The following is a 16,178-nucleotide window of genomic DNA, read 5'->3' as shown; positions in this document are numbered from 1 at the left end:
GAGCATCCTGGGTACCTAGTCTCCAGTGGTGGCATGTGTCCTGGATAGGGGCCTTCGAAGCTCATCAGAGGTCCCTCCACTGCTCCCAGGAAGTGACCCGGGGCCCTGTCTCCTATTCCTCTCAGAGCCTGAATCGGCCTCACGGCCCTGAGTGCTGAGGCGGCACCAGTGGCTCTGGACCAGGAGCACCAGCCTTCGTCCTCGACTCCTAGGAATGCCCACGTCGTTGTCTCTTTTTTCTTCCTCACATTCTCCTCACCCCCCCGGAGGAGGCATCGTTTTTTCCCCCCTCGGTTGCTCACACTTCCTCCACAATATACCAGAGCTTATCCTGTTTCCTTAGATGGTTCAGAGCTCATGGATTACTCAAAGTCCTACATGCCCATTGCACGATCTCTCTGGCCCCGACACCATGCTTCGTCAACTCTCTGGGCAACATTTTGATCACGATGACAAACTGCCTTACGGGAGGGGAGATACATAGGGTTGGCAGAAAATCACATGATGCCATTTTACTATACCAGTCGGTCCTGGGGACGAGGAGGCCAAGCAAGAATGTGATTTGCACGACCCAAACACAAGCGTGTTCAGCTGCCTCTGCTGCTCACGAGGACACCGCAGGCTCACCTGTATGTGAGGCAGAAGAGTGCTGAGGGGCTGGATGCCACCCAAGGCAACAGGAGCATCCTGTGTTCCCCAGGGCTCTAAAGGGCAGGTCCCGCTGTCCTCACATACGGCCGCTGTGGCTGAGCTGTAGGACACTGATGTCTACAACTTAGTGCCAGTGATGGCCCGCCTGTACAGGAGAATAACACTTCTGCGGTCAAAGAAGGCCTCGGATGGACATCTTGCCGGCGCTGAGACTAAGGGTGTGCGCTACCACGTCTGGAGATCTGAACGTAAGTGCGCTTCAAGCAAGCGCCCGAACCACAGTCTTGGATCCGAGTGTGTCCATGTCAGCTGTGGGACATTCCACTGTGAAATCTCCTCAGCTGAAAATGCGCACGATGACTCGTGGAGGACTGTGTATGGCTCCACACGGACACTGCATGTGATGTCAAATGGACGTACAAAACCTCGCATGGGAAACAGGGTACAAAAACACAAAGACAATACGGGATTCCAAACGCTTAGGATTTATTAAGAGGTACAGGGGAGACTCCCCGCGTCTAGGGAGACATTGAAAGGGAACATGACAGGCAGCAAGAGGCGTACAAGCTTCGTGAGTACACCGAGAAAGGAAACACACCCGTGTGGGCTTTCAGCAGTTTCCACGAGGTGTAGGTCATTCCTGAGGAGTTGTTTCGCTGACGGATTCAGAGGGACGGGATACAGTTCTTGACTATGGAGACCAAACAGAGATCCTAACTCTGTATCAGGATGGGTGAAGCTGGCACATGACCCAGAGGAAGGAAAGAAGAAGCGAATCAGGGAGAAGCGGTCCACAACTTCATCAGGCCGATTCACAAGACGGTAGACAGGCAGGCGACTAACCGAGATGTTGGGGATTGCGGGCTGGCTTTCCGCAACGCTTGGCGGTGACCAATTCCCAAGCGGCAAGTCAGATGGTGGTTCTTGGCGAGGCAGTCAGCAGCAGGAAGGCTGGCAGCAGGATCCAGAGCCCTGGGCTAGGCACCCAGGCAGGCAGGCAGCAGCAGGTGGGGTGGTAGCAGGTTCTCGTGCAGTACACGGGGGTTCAGCAACCTGGCTGGCAGCAGCGGGACCCACATCAGTTTTGTCCACAGCCGCTGGACCCACAACAGCTGGGCTGGCAGCAGGTGGTCCGGCAGCAGGTGGTATGACAGCAAGTTGGGCAGCAGCAAGGCTGGCAGCAGCTCGACCCACAGCCGCTAGACCCACCGCAGTTGTGTCCACAGCCGCTGGACCCACAGCAGCTGGGCTGGCAGCAGGTGGTCCGGCAGCAGGTGGTGTGACAGCAAGCTGGGCAGCAGCAAGGCTGGCAGCAGCTGGAACCACAGCCGCTAGACCCACCGCAGTTGTGTCCACAGCCGCTACACCCACAGCAGCTGGGCTGGCAGCAGGTGGTCCGGCAGCAGGTGGTGTGACAGCAAGCTGGGCGGCAGCAAGGCTGGCAGCAGCTGGACCCACAGCCGCTAGACCCACCGCAGTTGTGTCCACAGCCGCTACACCCACAGCAGCTGGGCTGGCAGCAGGTGGTCCGGCAGCAGGTGGTGTGACAGCAAGCTGGGCGGCAGCAAGGCTGGCAGCAGCTGGACCCACAGCCGCTGGGCTGGCAGCAGGTGGTGCGGCAGCAGGTGGTCCTGCAGCACGTAGGCTGGCAGCAAGAGGACCAGCACGAGTGGGTCATGGTGTCAGGGGTGGAGGGTGGGCAGGGCCTGTCCGGAGGTGAGGTTGTCAGATTCTGGTGCCTCCTCCGCTTCTGGGGCTTTTATGCGCTGGACCCCCGAAGGTTAGGCCAATGGGCAGGACTTTCCTTGTTGGTGTTTACATCGTTTTCCGTAGTCACTGGGGGAATCATACACGAGGAAGCTGTTTCCTAAATGTTAGGAATCGTTACAAAATAAGCGTCTAATGGTTTCCTATTGGACAATAACTCACAGCAACATTTTCCAATGAGAGGAAGGTGGGCACATCAGCAGCATCGTTCTTGTTTCAGTGATCATGGCATCCATCGTGTGATCACGTTCTGCTGGGGTGGCTAGGCTCACAGCAGTGTTCCCTCCCCAGGCTTTGCCCTTAGACTGTATGTGGATTGCGAGGATCTCTGAGGTGAGGGGCATGATGCTGCTATGTTCACTGGGACAAATGTGGTAGATCCCTGAGCCCAGTTCCGTTTCCCCACAGAAGCCGGATTCAAGACGCCCACAGGCATATCTGTCTCCTGTAGCACCCAACCCCACCTGCGTATCCCAGTTCAATCAAAGAGCCTTGCGTAGCCGATGTCTGGGGTTTTCTCTGCCACATGGCAAGGCAGAAGCAAAGCAGGTGGGGAGAAGCAGCAGCAGTACTCTGGGACTAAGCAAGCATCAGTCAATATACGTCCTTGTTGAACAGGACCCCTGAGTTTCCTGGGGTCGAATGCTTTCACCGGAGGGGGGGGGGGGGGCTTTCAGGGGCATAAAGGCGGGGGCAGTATGGGCAAAACCAGGTGAGTTGGGCACTCTAGTCCTAACCTTGTTAGCTAGCCTCGTCAGTGTCCTCACGTAGCTCATTACATCTTTATTTATGGTTGCTCTTTCCTTTTTCTGTCAGGCTGTCTTTCTTTTTCTGCCTTTCTCCCTTCCTCCCTGCATGCCTGTCCACCCCTTCCTCGCACCGTGCCTTCTTTCCTCCCTTCCTTCCCTTCAGTCTTTAGTTTCTTTCTTTCTTCTCTTCCCTTTCTCCCTCTCTTCCCCCCTCCCCCCTGCCTTCTGTGCTTCCTTTCTTCCTCCCTCCCTTCTCCTTTTCGCCCTACTCCTCTCCTCATCCCCCCATTCATATTCCACCATCTCCTTCTGTTTCTTCCAATGATTTTCTCCATCCGCCCGGCTAATTAAGAACATAGTGGAGTGAAGGGTGACAACCATAGTCTGCCCAAGACGTCTGAAGCCACCAAACCTATCTCTTGGGTACTGGTGTGTTTGGGACAACTTCTGCCTACCAGCTCTGCACCTCAATGCCTAAGAGCCCTTTTCACACGCAGCAGAATGTCAGGCTGCCTGAGCATGCCACACGGAGAAAACACACTCAACCCTTGCTTCCGGAGAGTGGGGTTATAAAGACTCCAGCTCCCTCATGGCTGAAATAAGAGAATCTCAACCTGTGTGTGTGTGTGTGTGTGTGTGTGTGTGTGTGTGTGAGCGTGTGTGTGTGAGCGTGCGTGCGCGCGCGCGTGCGTGTTTGGAGTTGTTCTGTTTCTGAGATACCTTTCAGGTTAAAGCTTTGGTTGCAAACTGTGATGCGGGCCTCAAAGTGTTTCTTCCCTGTGACACTTCCCCACACTCGGACCAGTGTGATATGACCTCCCCAAAGAATCCACATTCCTGGACTCTTTACTTAAGAGGAGCTTCTGGAAAACCAAAGTCTGACATTCCTTTACCCCACTCAGTCTCAATTTCCTCACCTCTACAATGGGAACCTTAATACCTACTTTGCAAATCCCTCCACGAATTAAAGGGAATGCTCAGGAAGGATTTAGTCAACATCCAGCAAATATTCGGAAACATGGGTCGTGTCAGGTTTTCATCTCATTTTGCCCACATGGCGCTCTTGAGAACCAGCAGCGGTAGGCACGTTTGGCCTTGGCAGTCTCTCCAGAGCATCCTGGGTACCTAGTCTCCAGTGGTGGCATGTGTCCTGGATAGGGGCCTTCGAAGCTCATCAGAGGTCCCTCCACTGCTCCCAGGAAGTGACCCGGGGCCCTGTCTCCTATTCCTCTCAGAGCCTGAATCGGCCTCACGGCCCTGAGTGCTGAGGCGGCACCAGTGGCTCTGGACCAGGAGCACCAGCCTTCGTCCTCGACTCCTAGGAATGCCCACGTCGTTGTCTCTTTTTTCTTCCTCACATTCTCCTCACCCCCCCGGAGGAGGCATCGTTTTTTCCCCCCTCGGTTGCTCACACTTCCTCCACAATATACCAGAGCTTATCCTGTTTCCTTAGATGGTTCAGAGCTCATGGATTACTCAAAGTCCTACATGCCCATTGCACGATCTCTCTGGCCCCGACACCATGCTTCGTCAACTCTCTGGGCAACATTTTGATCACGATGACAAACTGCCTTACGGGAGGGGAGATACATAGGGTTGGCAGAAAATCACATGATGCCATTTTACTATACCAGTCGGTCCTGGGGACGAGGAGGCCAAGCAAGAATGTGATTTGCACGACCCAAACACAAGCGTGTTCAGCTGCCTCTGCTGCTCACGAGGACACCGCAGGCTCACCTGTATGTGAGGCAGAAGAGTGCTGAGGGGCTGGATGCCACCCAAGGCAACAGGAGCATCCTGTGTTCCCCAGGGCTCTAAAGGGCAGGTCCCGCTGTCCTCACATACGGCCGCTGTGGCTGAGCTGTAGGACACTGATGTCTACAACTTAGTGCCAGTGATGGCCCGCCTGTACAGGAGAATAACACTTCTGCGGTCAAAGAAGGCCTCGGATGGACATCTTGCCGGCGCTGAGACTAAGGGTGTGCGCTACCACGTCTGGAGATCTGAACGTAAGTGCGCTTCAAGCAAGCGCCCGAACCACAGTCTTGGATCCGAGTGTGTCCATGTCAGCTGTGGGACATTCCACTGTGAAATCTCCTCAGCTGAAAATGCGCACGATGACTCGTGGAGGACTGTGTATGGCTCCACACGGACACTGCATGTGATGTCAAATGGACGTACAAAACCTCGCATGGGAAACAGGGTACAAAAACACAAAGACAATACGGGATTCCAAACGCTTAGGATTTATTAAGAGGTACAGGGGAGACTCCCCGCGTCTAGGGAGACATTGAAAGGGAACATGACAGGCAGCAAGAGGCGTACAAGCTTCGTGAGTACACCGAGAAAGGAAACACACCCGTGTGGGCTTTCAGCAGTTTCCACGAGGTGTAGGTCATTCCTGAGGAGTTGTTTCGCTGACGGATTCAGAGGGACGGGATACAGTTCTTGACTATGGAGACCAAACAGAGATCCTAACTCTGTATCAGGATGGGTGAAGCTGGCACATGACCCAGAGGAAGGAAAGAAGAAGCGAATCAGGGAGAAGCGGTCCACAACTTCATCAGGCCGATTCACAAGACGGTAGACAGGCAGGCGACTAACCGAGATGTTGGGGATTGCGGGCTGGCTTTCCGCAACGCTTGGCGGTGACCAATTCCCAAGCGGCAAGTCAGATGGTGGTTCTTGGCGAGGCAGTCAGCAGCAGGAAGGCTGGCAGCAGGATCCAGAGCCCTGGGCTAGGCACCCAGGCAGGCAGGCAGCAGCAGGTGGGGTGGTAGCAGGTTCTCGTGCAGTACACGGGGGTTCAGCAACCTGGCTGGCAGCAGCGGGACCCACATCAGTTTTGTCCACAGCCGCTGGACCCACAACAGCTGGGCTGGCAGCAGGTGGTCCGGCAGCAGGTGGTATGACAGCAAGTTGGGCAGCAGCAAGGCTGGCAGCAGCTCGACCCACAGCCGCTAGACCCACCGCAGTTGTGTCCACAGCCGCTGGACCCACAGCAGCTGGGCTGGCAGCAGGTGGTCCGGCAGCAGGTGGTGTGACAGCAAGCTGGGCGGCAGCAAGGCTGGCAGCAGCTGGAACCACAGCCGCTAGACCCACCGCAGTTGTGTCCACAGCCGCTACACCCACAGCAGCTGGGCTGGCAGCAGGTGGTCCGGCAGCAGGTGGTGTGACAGCAAGCTGGGCGGCAGCAAGGCTGGCAGCAGCTGGACCCACAGCCGCTGGGCTGGCAGCAGGTGGTGCGGCAGCAGGTGGTCCTGCAGCACGTAGGCTGGCAGCAAGAGGACCAGCACGAGTGGGTCATGGTGTCAGGGGTGGAGGGTGGGCAGGGCCTGTCCGGAGGTGAGGTTGTCAGATTCTGGTGCCTCCTCCGCTTCTGGGGCTTTTATGCGCTGGACCCCCGAAGGTTAGGCCAATGGGCAGGACTTTCCTTGTTGGTGTTTACATCGTTTTCCGTAGTCACTGGGGGAATCATACACGAGGAAGCTGTTTCCTAAATGTTAGGAATCGTTACAAAATAAGCGTCTAATGGTTTCCTATTGGACAATAACTCACAGCAACATTTTCCAATGAGAGGAAGGTGGGCACATCAGCAGCATCGTTCTTGTTTCAGTGATCATGGCATCCATCGTGTGATCACGTTCTGCTGGGGTGGCTAGGCTCACAGCAGTGTTCCCTCCCCAGGCTTTGCCCTTAGACTGTATGTGGATTGCGAGGATCTCTGAGGTGAGGGGCATGATGCTGCTATGTTCACTGGGACAAATGTGGTAGATCCCTGAGCCCAGTTCCGTTTCCCCACAGAAGCCGGATTCAAGACGCCCACAGGCATATCTGTCTCCTGTAGCACCCAACCCCACCTGCGTATCCCAGTTCAATCAAAGAGCCTTGCGTAGCCGATGTCTGGGGTTTTCTCTGCCACATGGCAAGGCAGAAGCAAAGCAGGTGGGGAGAAGCAGCAGCAGTACTCTGGGACTAAGCAAGCATCAGTCAATATACGTCCTTGTTGAACAGGACCCCTGAGTTTCCTGGGGTCGAATGCTTTCACCGGAGGGGGGGGGGCTTTCAGGGGCATAAAGGCGGGGGCAGTATGGGCAAAACCAGGTGAGTTGGGCACTCTAGTCCTAACCTTGTTAGCTAGCCTCGTCAGTGTCCTCACGTAGCTCATTACATCTTTATTTATGGTTGCTCTTTCCTTTTTCTGTCAGGCTGTCTTTCTTTTTCTGCCTTTCTCCCTTCCTCCCTGCATGCCTGTCCACCCCTTCCTCGCACCGTGCCTTCTTTCCTCCCTTCCTTCCCTTCAGTCTTTAGTTTCTTTCTTTCTTCTCTTCCCTTTCTCCCTCTCTTCCCCCCTCCCCCCTGCCTTCTGTGCTTCCTTTCTTCCTCCCTCCCTTCTCCTTTTCGCCCTACTCCTCTCCTCATCCCCCCATTCATATTCCACCATCTCCTTCTGTTTCTTCCAATGATTTTCTCCATCCGCCCGGCTAATTAAGAACATAGTGGAGTGAAGGGTGACAACCATAGTCTGCCCAAGACGTCTGAAGCCACCAAACCTATCTCTTGGGTACTGGTGTGTTTGGGACAACTTCTGCCTACCAGCTCTGCACCTCAATGCCTAAGAGCCCTTTTCACACGCAGCAGAATGTCAGGCTGCCTGAGCATGCCACACGGAGAAAACACACTCAACCCTTGCTTCCGGAGAGTGGGGTTATAAAGACTCCAGCTCCCTCATGGCTGAAATAAGAGAATCTCAACCTGTGTGTGTGTGTGTGTGTGTGTGTGTGTGTGTGTGTGAGCGTGTGTGTGTGAGCGTGCGTGCGCGCGCGCGTGCGTGTTTGGAGTTGTTCTGTTTCTGAGATACCTTTCAGGTTAAAGCTTTGGTTGCAAACTGTGATGCGGGCCTCAAAGTGTTTCTTCCCTGTGACACTTCCCCACACTCGGACCAGTGTGATATGACCTCCCCAAAGAATCCACATTCCTGGACTCTTTACTTAAGAGGAGCTTCTGGAAAACCAAAGTCTGACATTCCTTTACCCCACTCAGTCTCAATTTCCTCACCTCTACAATGGGAACCTTAATACCTACTTTGCAAATCCCTCCACGAATTAAAGGGAATGCTCAGGAAGGATTTAGTCAACATCCAGCAAATATTCGGAAACATGGGTCGTGTCAGGTTTTCATCTCATTTTGCCCACATGGCGCTCTTGAGAACCAGCAGCGGTAGGCACGTTTGGCCTTGGCAGTCTCTCCAGAGCATCCTGGGTACCTAGTCTCCAGTGGTGGCATGTGTCCTGGATAGGGGCCTTCGAAGCTCATCAGAGGTCCCTCCACTGCTCCCAGGAAGTGACCCGGGGCCCTGTCTCCTATTCCTCTCAGAGCCTGAATCGGCCTCACGGCCCTGAGTGCTGAGGCGGCACCAGTGGCTCTGGACCAGGAGCACCAGCCTTCGTCCTCGACTCCTAGGAATGCCCACGTCGTTGTCTCTTTTTTCTTCCTCACATTCTCCTCACCCCCCCGGAGGAGGCATCGTTTTTTCCCCCCTCGGTTGCTCACACTTCCTCCACAATATACCAGAGCTTATCCTGTTTCCTTAGATGGTTCAGAGCTCATGGATTACTCAAAGTCCTACATGCCCATTGCACGATCTCTCTGGCCCCGACACCATGCTTCGTCAACTCTCTGGGCAACATTTTGATCACGATGACAAACTGCCTTACGGGAGGGGAGATACATAGGGTTGGCAGAAAATCACATGATGCCATTTTACTATACCAGTCGGTCCTGGGGACGAGGAGGCCAAGCAAGAATGTGATTTGCACGACCCAAACACAAGCGTGTTCAGCTGCCTCTGCTGCTCACGAGGACACCGCAGGCTCACCTGTATGTGAGGCAGAAGAGTGCTGAGGGGCTGGATGCCACCCAAGGCAACAGGAGCATCCTGTGTTCCCCAGGGCTCTAAAGGGCAGGTCCCGCTGTCCTCACATACGGCCGCTGTGGCTGAGCTGTAGGACACTGATGTCTACAACTTAGTGCCAGTGATGGCCCGCCTGTACAGGAGAATAACACTTCTGCGGTCAAAGAAGGCCTCGGATGGACATCTTGCCGGCGCTGAGACTAAGGGTGTGCGCTACCACGTCTGGAGATCTGAACGTAAGTGCGCTTCAAGCAAGCGCCCGAACCACAGTCTTGGATCCGAGTGTGTCCATGTCAGCTGTGGGACATTCCACTGTGAAATCTCCTCAGCTGAAAATGCGCACGATGACTCGTGGAGGACTGTGTATGGCTCCACACGGACACTGCATGTGATGTCAAATGGACGTACAAAACCTCGCATGGGAAACAGGGTACAAAAACACAAAGACAATACGGGATTCCAAACGCTTAGGATTTATTAAGAGGTACAGGGGAGACTCCCCGCGTCTAGGGAGACATTGAAAGGGAACATGACAGGCAGCAAGAGGCGTACAAGCTTCGTGAGTACACCGAGAAAGGAAACACACCCGTGTGGGCTTTCAGCAGTTTCCACGAGGTGTAGGTCATTCCTGAGGAGTTGTTTCGCTGACGGATTCAGAGGGACGGGATACAGTTCTTGACTATGGAGACCAAACAGAGATCCTAACTCTGTATCAGGATGGGTGAAGCTGGCACATGACCCAGAGGAAGGAAAGAAGAAGCGAATCAGGGAGAAGCGGTCCACAACTTCATCAGGCCGATTCACAAGACGGTAGACAGGCAGGCGACTAACCGAGATGTTGGGGATTGCGGGCTGGCTTTCCGCAACGCTTGGCGGTGACCAATTCCCAAGCGGCAAGTCAGATGGTGGTTCTTGGCGAGGCAGTCAGCAGCAGGAAGGCTGGCAGCAGGATCCAGACCCTTGGGCTAGGCATCCAGGCAGGCAGCAGCAGGTGGGGTGGTAGCAGGTTCTCGTGCAGTACACGGGGGTACAGCAAACTGGCTGGCAGCAGTGGGACCCACAGCAGTTTTGTCCACAGCCGCTGGACCCACAGCCGCTGGACCCACAGCAGCTGGGCTGGCAGCAGGTGGTCCGGCAGCAGGTGGTATGACAGCAAGTTGGGCAGCAGCAAGGCTGGCAGCAGCTCGACCCACAGCCGCTAGACCCACCGCAGTTGTGTCCACAGCCGCTGGACCCACAGCAGCTGGGCTGGCAGCAGGTGGTGTGACAGCAAGCTGGGCGGCAGCAAGGCTGGCAGCAACTCGACCCACAGCCGCTAGACCCATCACAGTTGTGTCCACAGCCGCTGGACCCACAGCAGCAGGGCTGGCAACAGGTGGTCCGGCAGCAGGTGGTGTGACAGCAAGCTGGGCGGCAGCAAGGCTGGCAGCAGCTGGACCCCCAGCCGCTGGACCCACAGCATGTGGGCTGGCAGCAGGTGGTCCGGCAGCAGGTGGTCCTGCAGCACGTAGGCTGGCAGCAAGAGGAGCAGCACGAGTGGGTCATGGTGTTAGGGGTGGAGGTTGGGCAGGTCCTGTCCAGAGGTGAGGTTGTCAGATTCTGGTGCCTCCTCCGGTTCTGGGGCTTTTATGCGCTGGACCCCCGAAGTTTAGACCAATGGGCAGGACTTTCCTTATTGGTGTTTACATTTCCGTAGTCACCGGGGAATCATAAATGAGGAAGTTGTTTCCTAAATGTTAGGAATCGTTACAAATATGTGTTTAATGGTTTCCTATTTGATAATAACTCACAGAAACATTTTCCAACGAGAGGAAGGTGGGCACATCAGCAGCATCATTCCTGTTTCAGTGATCATGGCATCCATCGTGTGATCACGTTCTGCTGGGGTGGCTAGGGTCACAGCAGTTTTCCCTCCCCCGTCTTTGCCCTTAGATTGTATGTGGATTGCGAGTATCTCTGAGGTGAGGGGATGATGCTGATATGTTCACTGGGACAAATGTGGTAGATCCCAGGGCCCAGGTATGTTTCCCGACAGAACTCGGATTCAAGACTCCCATAGGTATGTCGGTCGCCTGTAGCATCCAACCCCACCTGCGTATCTCAGTTCAATCAAAGACCCTTGCGTAGCCGATGTCTGGGGTTTTCTCTGCCACATGGCCAGGCAGAAGCAAAGCAGGTGGGGCATTGAACAGTACCCCGATTTACCTAGGATCGAATGCTTTCACAGGATGTGGGGCTTTCAGGGGCATAAAGGAGGGGGCAGTATGGGCAAAACCAGGTGAGTTGGGGACTCTTGTCCTAGCCTTGTTAGGTAGCCTCGTCTGTGTCCTCACGGAGCTCATTACAACTTTATTTATGGTTGCTGTTTCTTTTTTCTGTCAGGCTGTCTTTCTTTTTCTGCCTTTCTCCCTTCCTCCCTGCATGCCTGTCCATTCCTTCCTCCTACCGTCCCTTCTTTTTTCCTTCCTTCCCTTCATTCTTTATTTTCTTTCTTTCTTCTCTTCCCCTTTCTCCCTCTCTTCCTCCCTCCCCCCTTCCTTCTATGCTTTCTGTCTTCCTCCCTCCCTTCCCCTTTTATTCCTACTTCCTCTCATCCCCCCATTCATATTCCACCATCTTCTTCTGTTTCTTCCAATTACTTTGTCTATCCACCAATCCAGTTTATAAAATATTGGGTTAAACGTTAAAAACCATGGATTGTCAATGATGTCTTGAATTTGCCAGCCCTAGGTACGCCCTGACTCCTAATCCTTGCCTAAGGGCTCTTCATGCACAGCCGAATGTCAGGCTGCCTCAGTATGCCACTCAGAGAAAGAACACTCCATCTGTTCTTCTGGAGACCTGGTTTATAAAGATTCCAGCTCTCTCATTGCTGATATAGGAGAATCTCAGTATTTGTGTCTGTGTCTGTATATGTGTGAGACATCATTTCTGATATATCTTTCAGGTTAAAGCTTTAGTTGCAACCCGTGATTCTGGCTTCAAAGTGCCTTTTCCCTTGACACTTACCTACACTCAGACCAGTGCAATATGACCTCCCTGCAAAACCACATTCCTGGACATTTTTCTTCCAAGTAGCCTCTGGAAGAAACAAAACTCTGACCTTCCTTTTACCCCACTCAGTCTCAATTTCCTCACTTCCACAATGGGAACCTTAATACCTACTTTGTAAGTTCCTCCAAGAATTAAAGTGAATGCTCATGAAGCACTTAGTCAACATCCAGCAAATATTCGGAAACATGGGTCGTGTCAGGTTTTCATCTCATTTTGCCAACATGGCGCTCTTGAGAACCAGCAGCGGTAGGCACGTTTGGCCTTGGCAGTCTCTCCAGAGCATCCTGGGTACCTAGTCTCCAGTGGTGGCATGTGTCCTGGATAGGGGCCTTCGAAGCTCATCAGAGGTCCCTCCACTGCTCCCAGGAAGTGACCCGGGGCCCTGTCTCCTATTCCTCTCAGAGCCTGAATCGGCCTCATAGCCCTGAATGCTGAGTTGGCACCAGTAGTTCAGGACCAGAAGCAGCAGACTTCATTCTTGACTCCTAGGAATGACCATGTTGTTGTCTCTTTTTTCTTCCTCACATTCTCCTCACCCCCACAGAGCAGGCATCATTTTTCCCCCTCTGTTATTCACAGTTCCTTCACAAAATCCGGAGGGAGTTCCTTTGCCTTTGATGGTTCAGAAGTTACGAATTACTCAAAGTCATACATGACCATTGCACGATCTCTCAGTCCCTGACATCATTCTTCTTTAATTGCCTTGGTAACACTTTGATCATGATGACAAACCACCTTACAGTTGGGGAGATAAATAGGTTTGGCAAAACTACCTGATTCTTTTTTACTCTGCTAATATGCCCTGAGGACCAGGAAGCCAAGCAAGAATGTGATTCCCAAGAACCAAATACAATGTGGTCAGCTCCATGTGTTTCTTGTGGGAACACTGCATGCTCGCCTGTGTCTGATGCAGAGGAGTGCTGAGGAGCTAGGAGTCTAAAGCAACAAAACTCCTACATTCACAAGAGCTTCAAAGGGCAGGTCCTGCTGCTCCCACATGTGGCTACTGTCAGCTGAATTGTTGGACATTGATATCCACAAGTTATTCCCAGATGTCACTTGCATACACAAAAGAATATTACTTCCTTGGCCAAAGAAGACACTCAAATGAACATCTTGCTACTCTTGAGACTCAGGGTGCTTTCTAACTCATCTGGAGAGAATGAACATATGTGCGCTTCATCAAGGGCAGGAGACACAGTCTGGGTTCTGAGTCTGTGCATATCAGCTTAAGACAGGCCACTGGAAGTTTATTCGTATGAAAATGGAGATAATAATTTGTGAGACACTGTATGAGGCTCCAAATGGGTACTGCATTTGGTATGTATCCTGTGTACAAATACCTACATTGGGAACACTGTACAAAGAAATGAACATCATATGGGACGCGAATGGTACAGGCTTTATTGAGAAATAAAGGTGAGACTCCCTGTGTCTCAGGAGACATTTACATGGATCACGAGAAGAAGAAAGAAGTATATAAGAACCATGAGTACACTGAAAAAGGAAACATGATTTGAAGACTTTGAGTAGTTGTAGACACCTATGTGTGAGTCACTAGAATTTCTTTCTCTATGTTATTGAAAGGGAGAGGGTGACAATCTTGACTGTGGAGTCAAGGCAGAGGTCATGACTCCATATCAGTATGCATGAAGCTGGCACATGATCCAAAGATGAAGGAAGATGAGACTCAGCTAGAAATGGTCCACACTTCCTCAAGGTGATTCACAAGCCTGTAATGTTGTTGACTGTGCGCAGGCTTTCAGCAATATTGGCAGTGACTTTGTTTCCCAAATGACAAATTGGTGTTTTATGCAGATGGTGCCTCTTGGCAAAGCAATTAGCAGCAGGAAGGCTGGCAGTATGTTTGGACACACAGCATATGTGACAGCAGGAGGTCCTATAGAAGGTGGTGTTGCAGCAGGTTGGGTGGCAACAAGGCTGGCAGCAGCTGGCTCCATGGCAGCTGGCCCCACTGTGGGTTTGTCCACTGCAGCTGGCCCCGCAACAGTTTGTCTGCAGCCACTGGTCCAACAGAAGGTGGTCCTGTAGCACAAAGGCTGGCAGCAGGAGCTGCAGCCAGAGTAGATCATGGTCTCAGATGTGCAGAGTTGGGTTTCTGAGCAGAGATAAATTTTTAAGCCACTGAAATTATCTTCTCCACTAGGCCTTTCAGACACTGGTTCCAAATTTGGAACCAATGATCAGAATTTTCCTGGTATCATTTATAATATATTTTTCTAGATACATGGAGAATTACCCAAGGAGAAAGAGTCCCTTAAAGATTATGAGCTTCTGAATGTAAATGGTAGGACTGTTCCCCTAGTTAATTGATAACCCTTAGGAACTTATTTTCAGAAGTGGAAGAGGCAGTAGGCAATAACAGCATCATTTAATTATGAATCACTATTTTTTAAGACAGAATACATCCTCTGGTCACCTGACAATTCAAGCTAATGTGGAGAAGTCAGAACCACTGTCACCACCTACTTTTTTTCCTTTGGCACTAACTATTTAGGGATATACTTCTGATAATAGATGAAACAAAGGTGATGACTTCAAAACATACTTTAACACATTTTTAACTAAAGCCATATTTTCACAAGATGTACATCTGTGTCACAAAATTCAGTAATTGATAAATGTATTAGTAGCAAGCAACTTCATTAGGTATCTTGTTTCCTGCATCAGGGGACTGATTTGAGTATAACTGACAGTCTTTTACATGCTGAGCTCCAAATCTGTTGACAGAGCTGATAAAAAAGCTTTCTCTGCAGATAGTATATTTACATTTAATGGTAAAGAGAAAGGTTTCAAAGAAGTTTGACAACTATAATATTTGCTTTGAAGTGCAGTTTAAAAGAACACATGCCAATAAATATTTTTCCAAGAAGACATACAAATGGCCAATGGACACAAGAAAAGATGCTCAACATCACTAATCATCAGAGAAATGGAAATCAAAACCACAATGAGATATCACCTTACACCTATCAGAATGGCTAGAACCAAAAAGAAAATATATAACAAGTGATGGTGAGGATGTGGAGAAAAAGAACCCTCATGCACTACTGGTGAGAATGCAAATTGGTGCAACCCCCGTGGAAAACAGTATGGAGGCTCATAAAAAAAATTAAAAATAGAATTACCATATGATCTAGTAATTCCACTACTGAGTATTTACCCAGAGAATATGAAAACACTAACTTGAGAAGATATATGCACCCTTATACTTATCGCACCATTATTTACAACAGCCAAAATATGGAGGCATCCCAAGTGTCCGTCAATAGATGAATGAATAAGGAAGATGTGGTATGTTTAAAGCATGGAATATTACTCAGCCAGAAAAAAGAACAAGATCTTGCCATCTTCAATGACATGGATGGATTTAGAGGATATAACGGTAAATGAAGTAAATCAGAGAAAGACAAAAACCATATGATTTCACTGACATATGGAATAAAAGATACAAACAAATGAACAAAGGAAAAAAGAGACAAATGAAAAAACAGACCCTTAAATACAGAGAACAAAGTGGCACTTTCCAGAGGGGAAGTGGATGGGGATGTGGGTGAAATAGATAAAGTGGATTAAGAGTAAATTTACCATGGGGTGCCTGGGTGGCTCAGTTGGGTTGAGCATCCAACTCAACTTCAGCTCAGGTCATGATCCCAGGGTCATGTTGGGCTCTGCGCTGAGGGTGGAGCCTGCTTAAGATTCTCTCTCTCCCATTGCCCCTCTCCCCAGCTTGCAGTCTAAAAACAAAAAATAATAAAATTTTTTTAAAAATTAAAAAGAGTACATTTACCGTGATTAGCACTGAATAATGTATAGAATTGTTGAAACATCATATTGTACACTTGAGACTAATATAACAATGTATGTTAATCATACTTCAATAAAAAATTAAAATAAACATAAAATGTATTCATGCAGGAACAAAAGGGACAATTACTCCATCCTGTGTATAAATGGAGCAAAGTAGAGTAAGCGCACAATATTTTGGACACTTCGCAATTTCTACACTTGTAACCTTTTAA

The 16,178-nt window shown here is 51.0% G+C and overlaps 2 protein-coding genes and 1 pseudogene across 3 annotated transcripts; all 3 read right to left on the bottom strand.

Annotated features, from left to right (window-relative positions):
* Positions 1-1,120: 1,120 nt before the first annotated feature.
* LOC122485548 (keratin-associated protein 9-9-like) lies at positions 1,121-3,058 on the bottom strand. The gene is made up of 2 exons (XM_043584431.1): positions 1,758-3,058; positions 1,121-1,648 (listed from the first exon to the last, which is right to left on the bottom strand). The coding sequence occupies exons 1-2, from the start codon at positions 2,327-2,329 to the stop codon at positions 1,588-1,590; spliced, it is 633 nt and encodes a 210-aa protein (XP_043440366.1). The 5' UTR covers positions 2,330-3,058; the 3' UTR covers positions 1,121-1,587.
* Positions 3,059-5,397: 2,339 nt separating this feature from the next.
* LOC122485550 lies at positions 5,398-7,440 on the bottom strand (annotated as a pseudogene).
* A 2,098-nt stretch (positions 7,441-9,538) lies between these two features.
* On the bottom strand, positions 9,539-11,507 carry LOC122485547 (keratin-associated protein 9-9-like). Of its 2 annotated transcripts, XM_043584430.1 has the most exons (2): positions 10,188-11,507; positions 9,539-10,040 (listed from the first exon to the last, which is right to left on the bottom strand). In XM_043584430.1, exons 1-2 carry the CDS (start codon positions 10,624-10,626, stop codon positions 10,006-10,008), a joined length of 474 nt encoding a protein of 157 aa, XP_043440365.1. In that variant the 5' UTR covers positions 10,627-11,507; the 3' UTR covers positions 9,539-10,005. The 2 variants fall into 2 exon arrangements, with proteins under 2 accessions (XP_043440365.1, XP_043440364.1); XM_043584429.1 differs by having other exon boundaries at positions 9,539-11,489.
* Positions 11,508-16,178: the final 4,671 nt, after the last annotated feature.

This window comes from Prionailurus bengalensis, chromosome E1 (assembly GCF_016509475.1).
Source record: "Prionailurus bengalensis isolate Pbe53 chromosome E1, Fcat_Pben_1.1_paternal_pri, whole genome shotgun sequence".
NCBI classification, from domain to species: Eukaryota; Metazoa; Chordata; class Mammalia; order Carnivora; family Felidae; genus Prionailurus; species Prionailurus bengalensis.
Note: the sequence above shows the minus strand (reverse complement) of the source record. Positions and strands in the feature narration are given on the sequence as shown.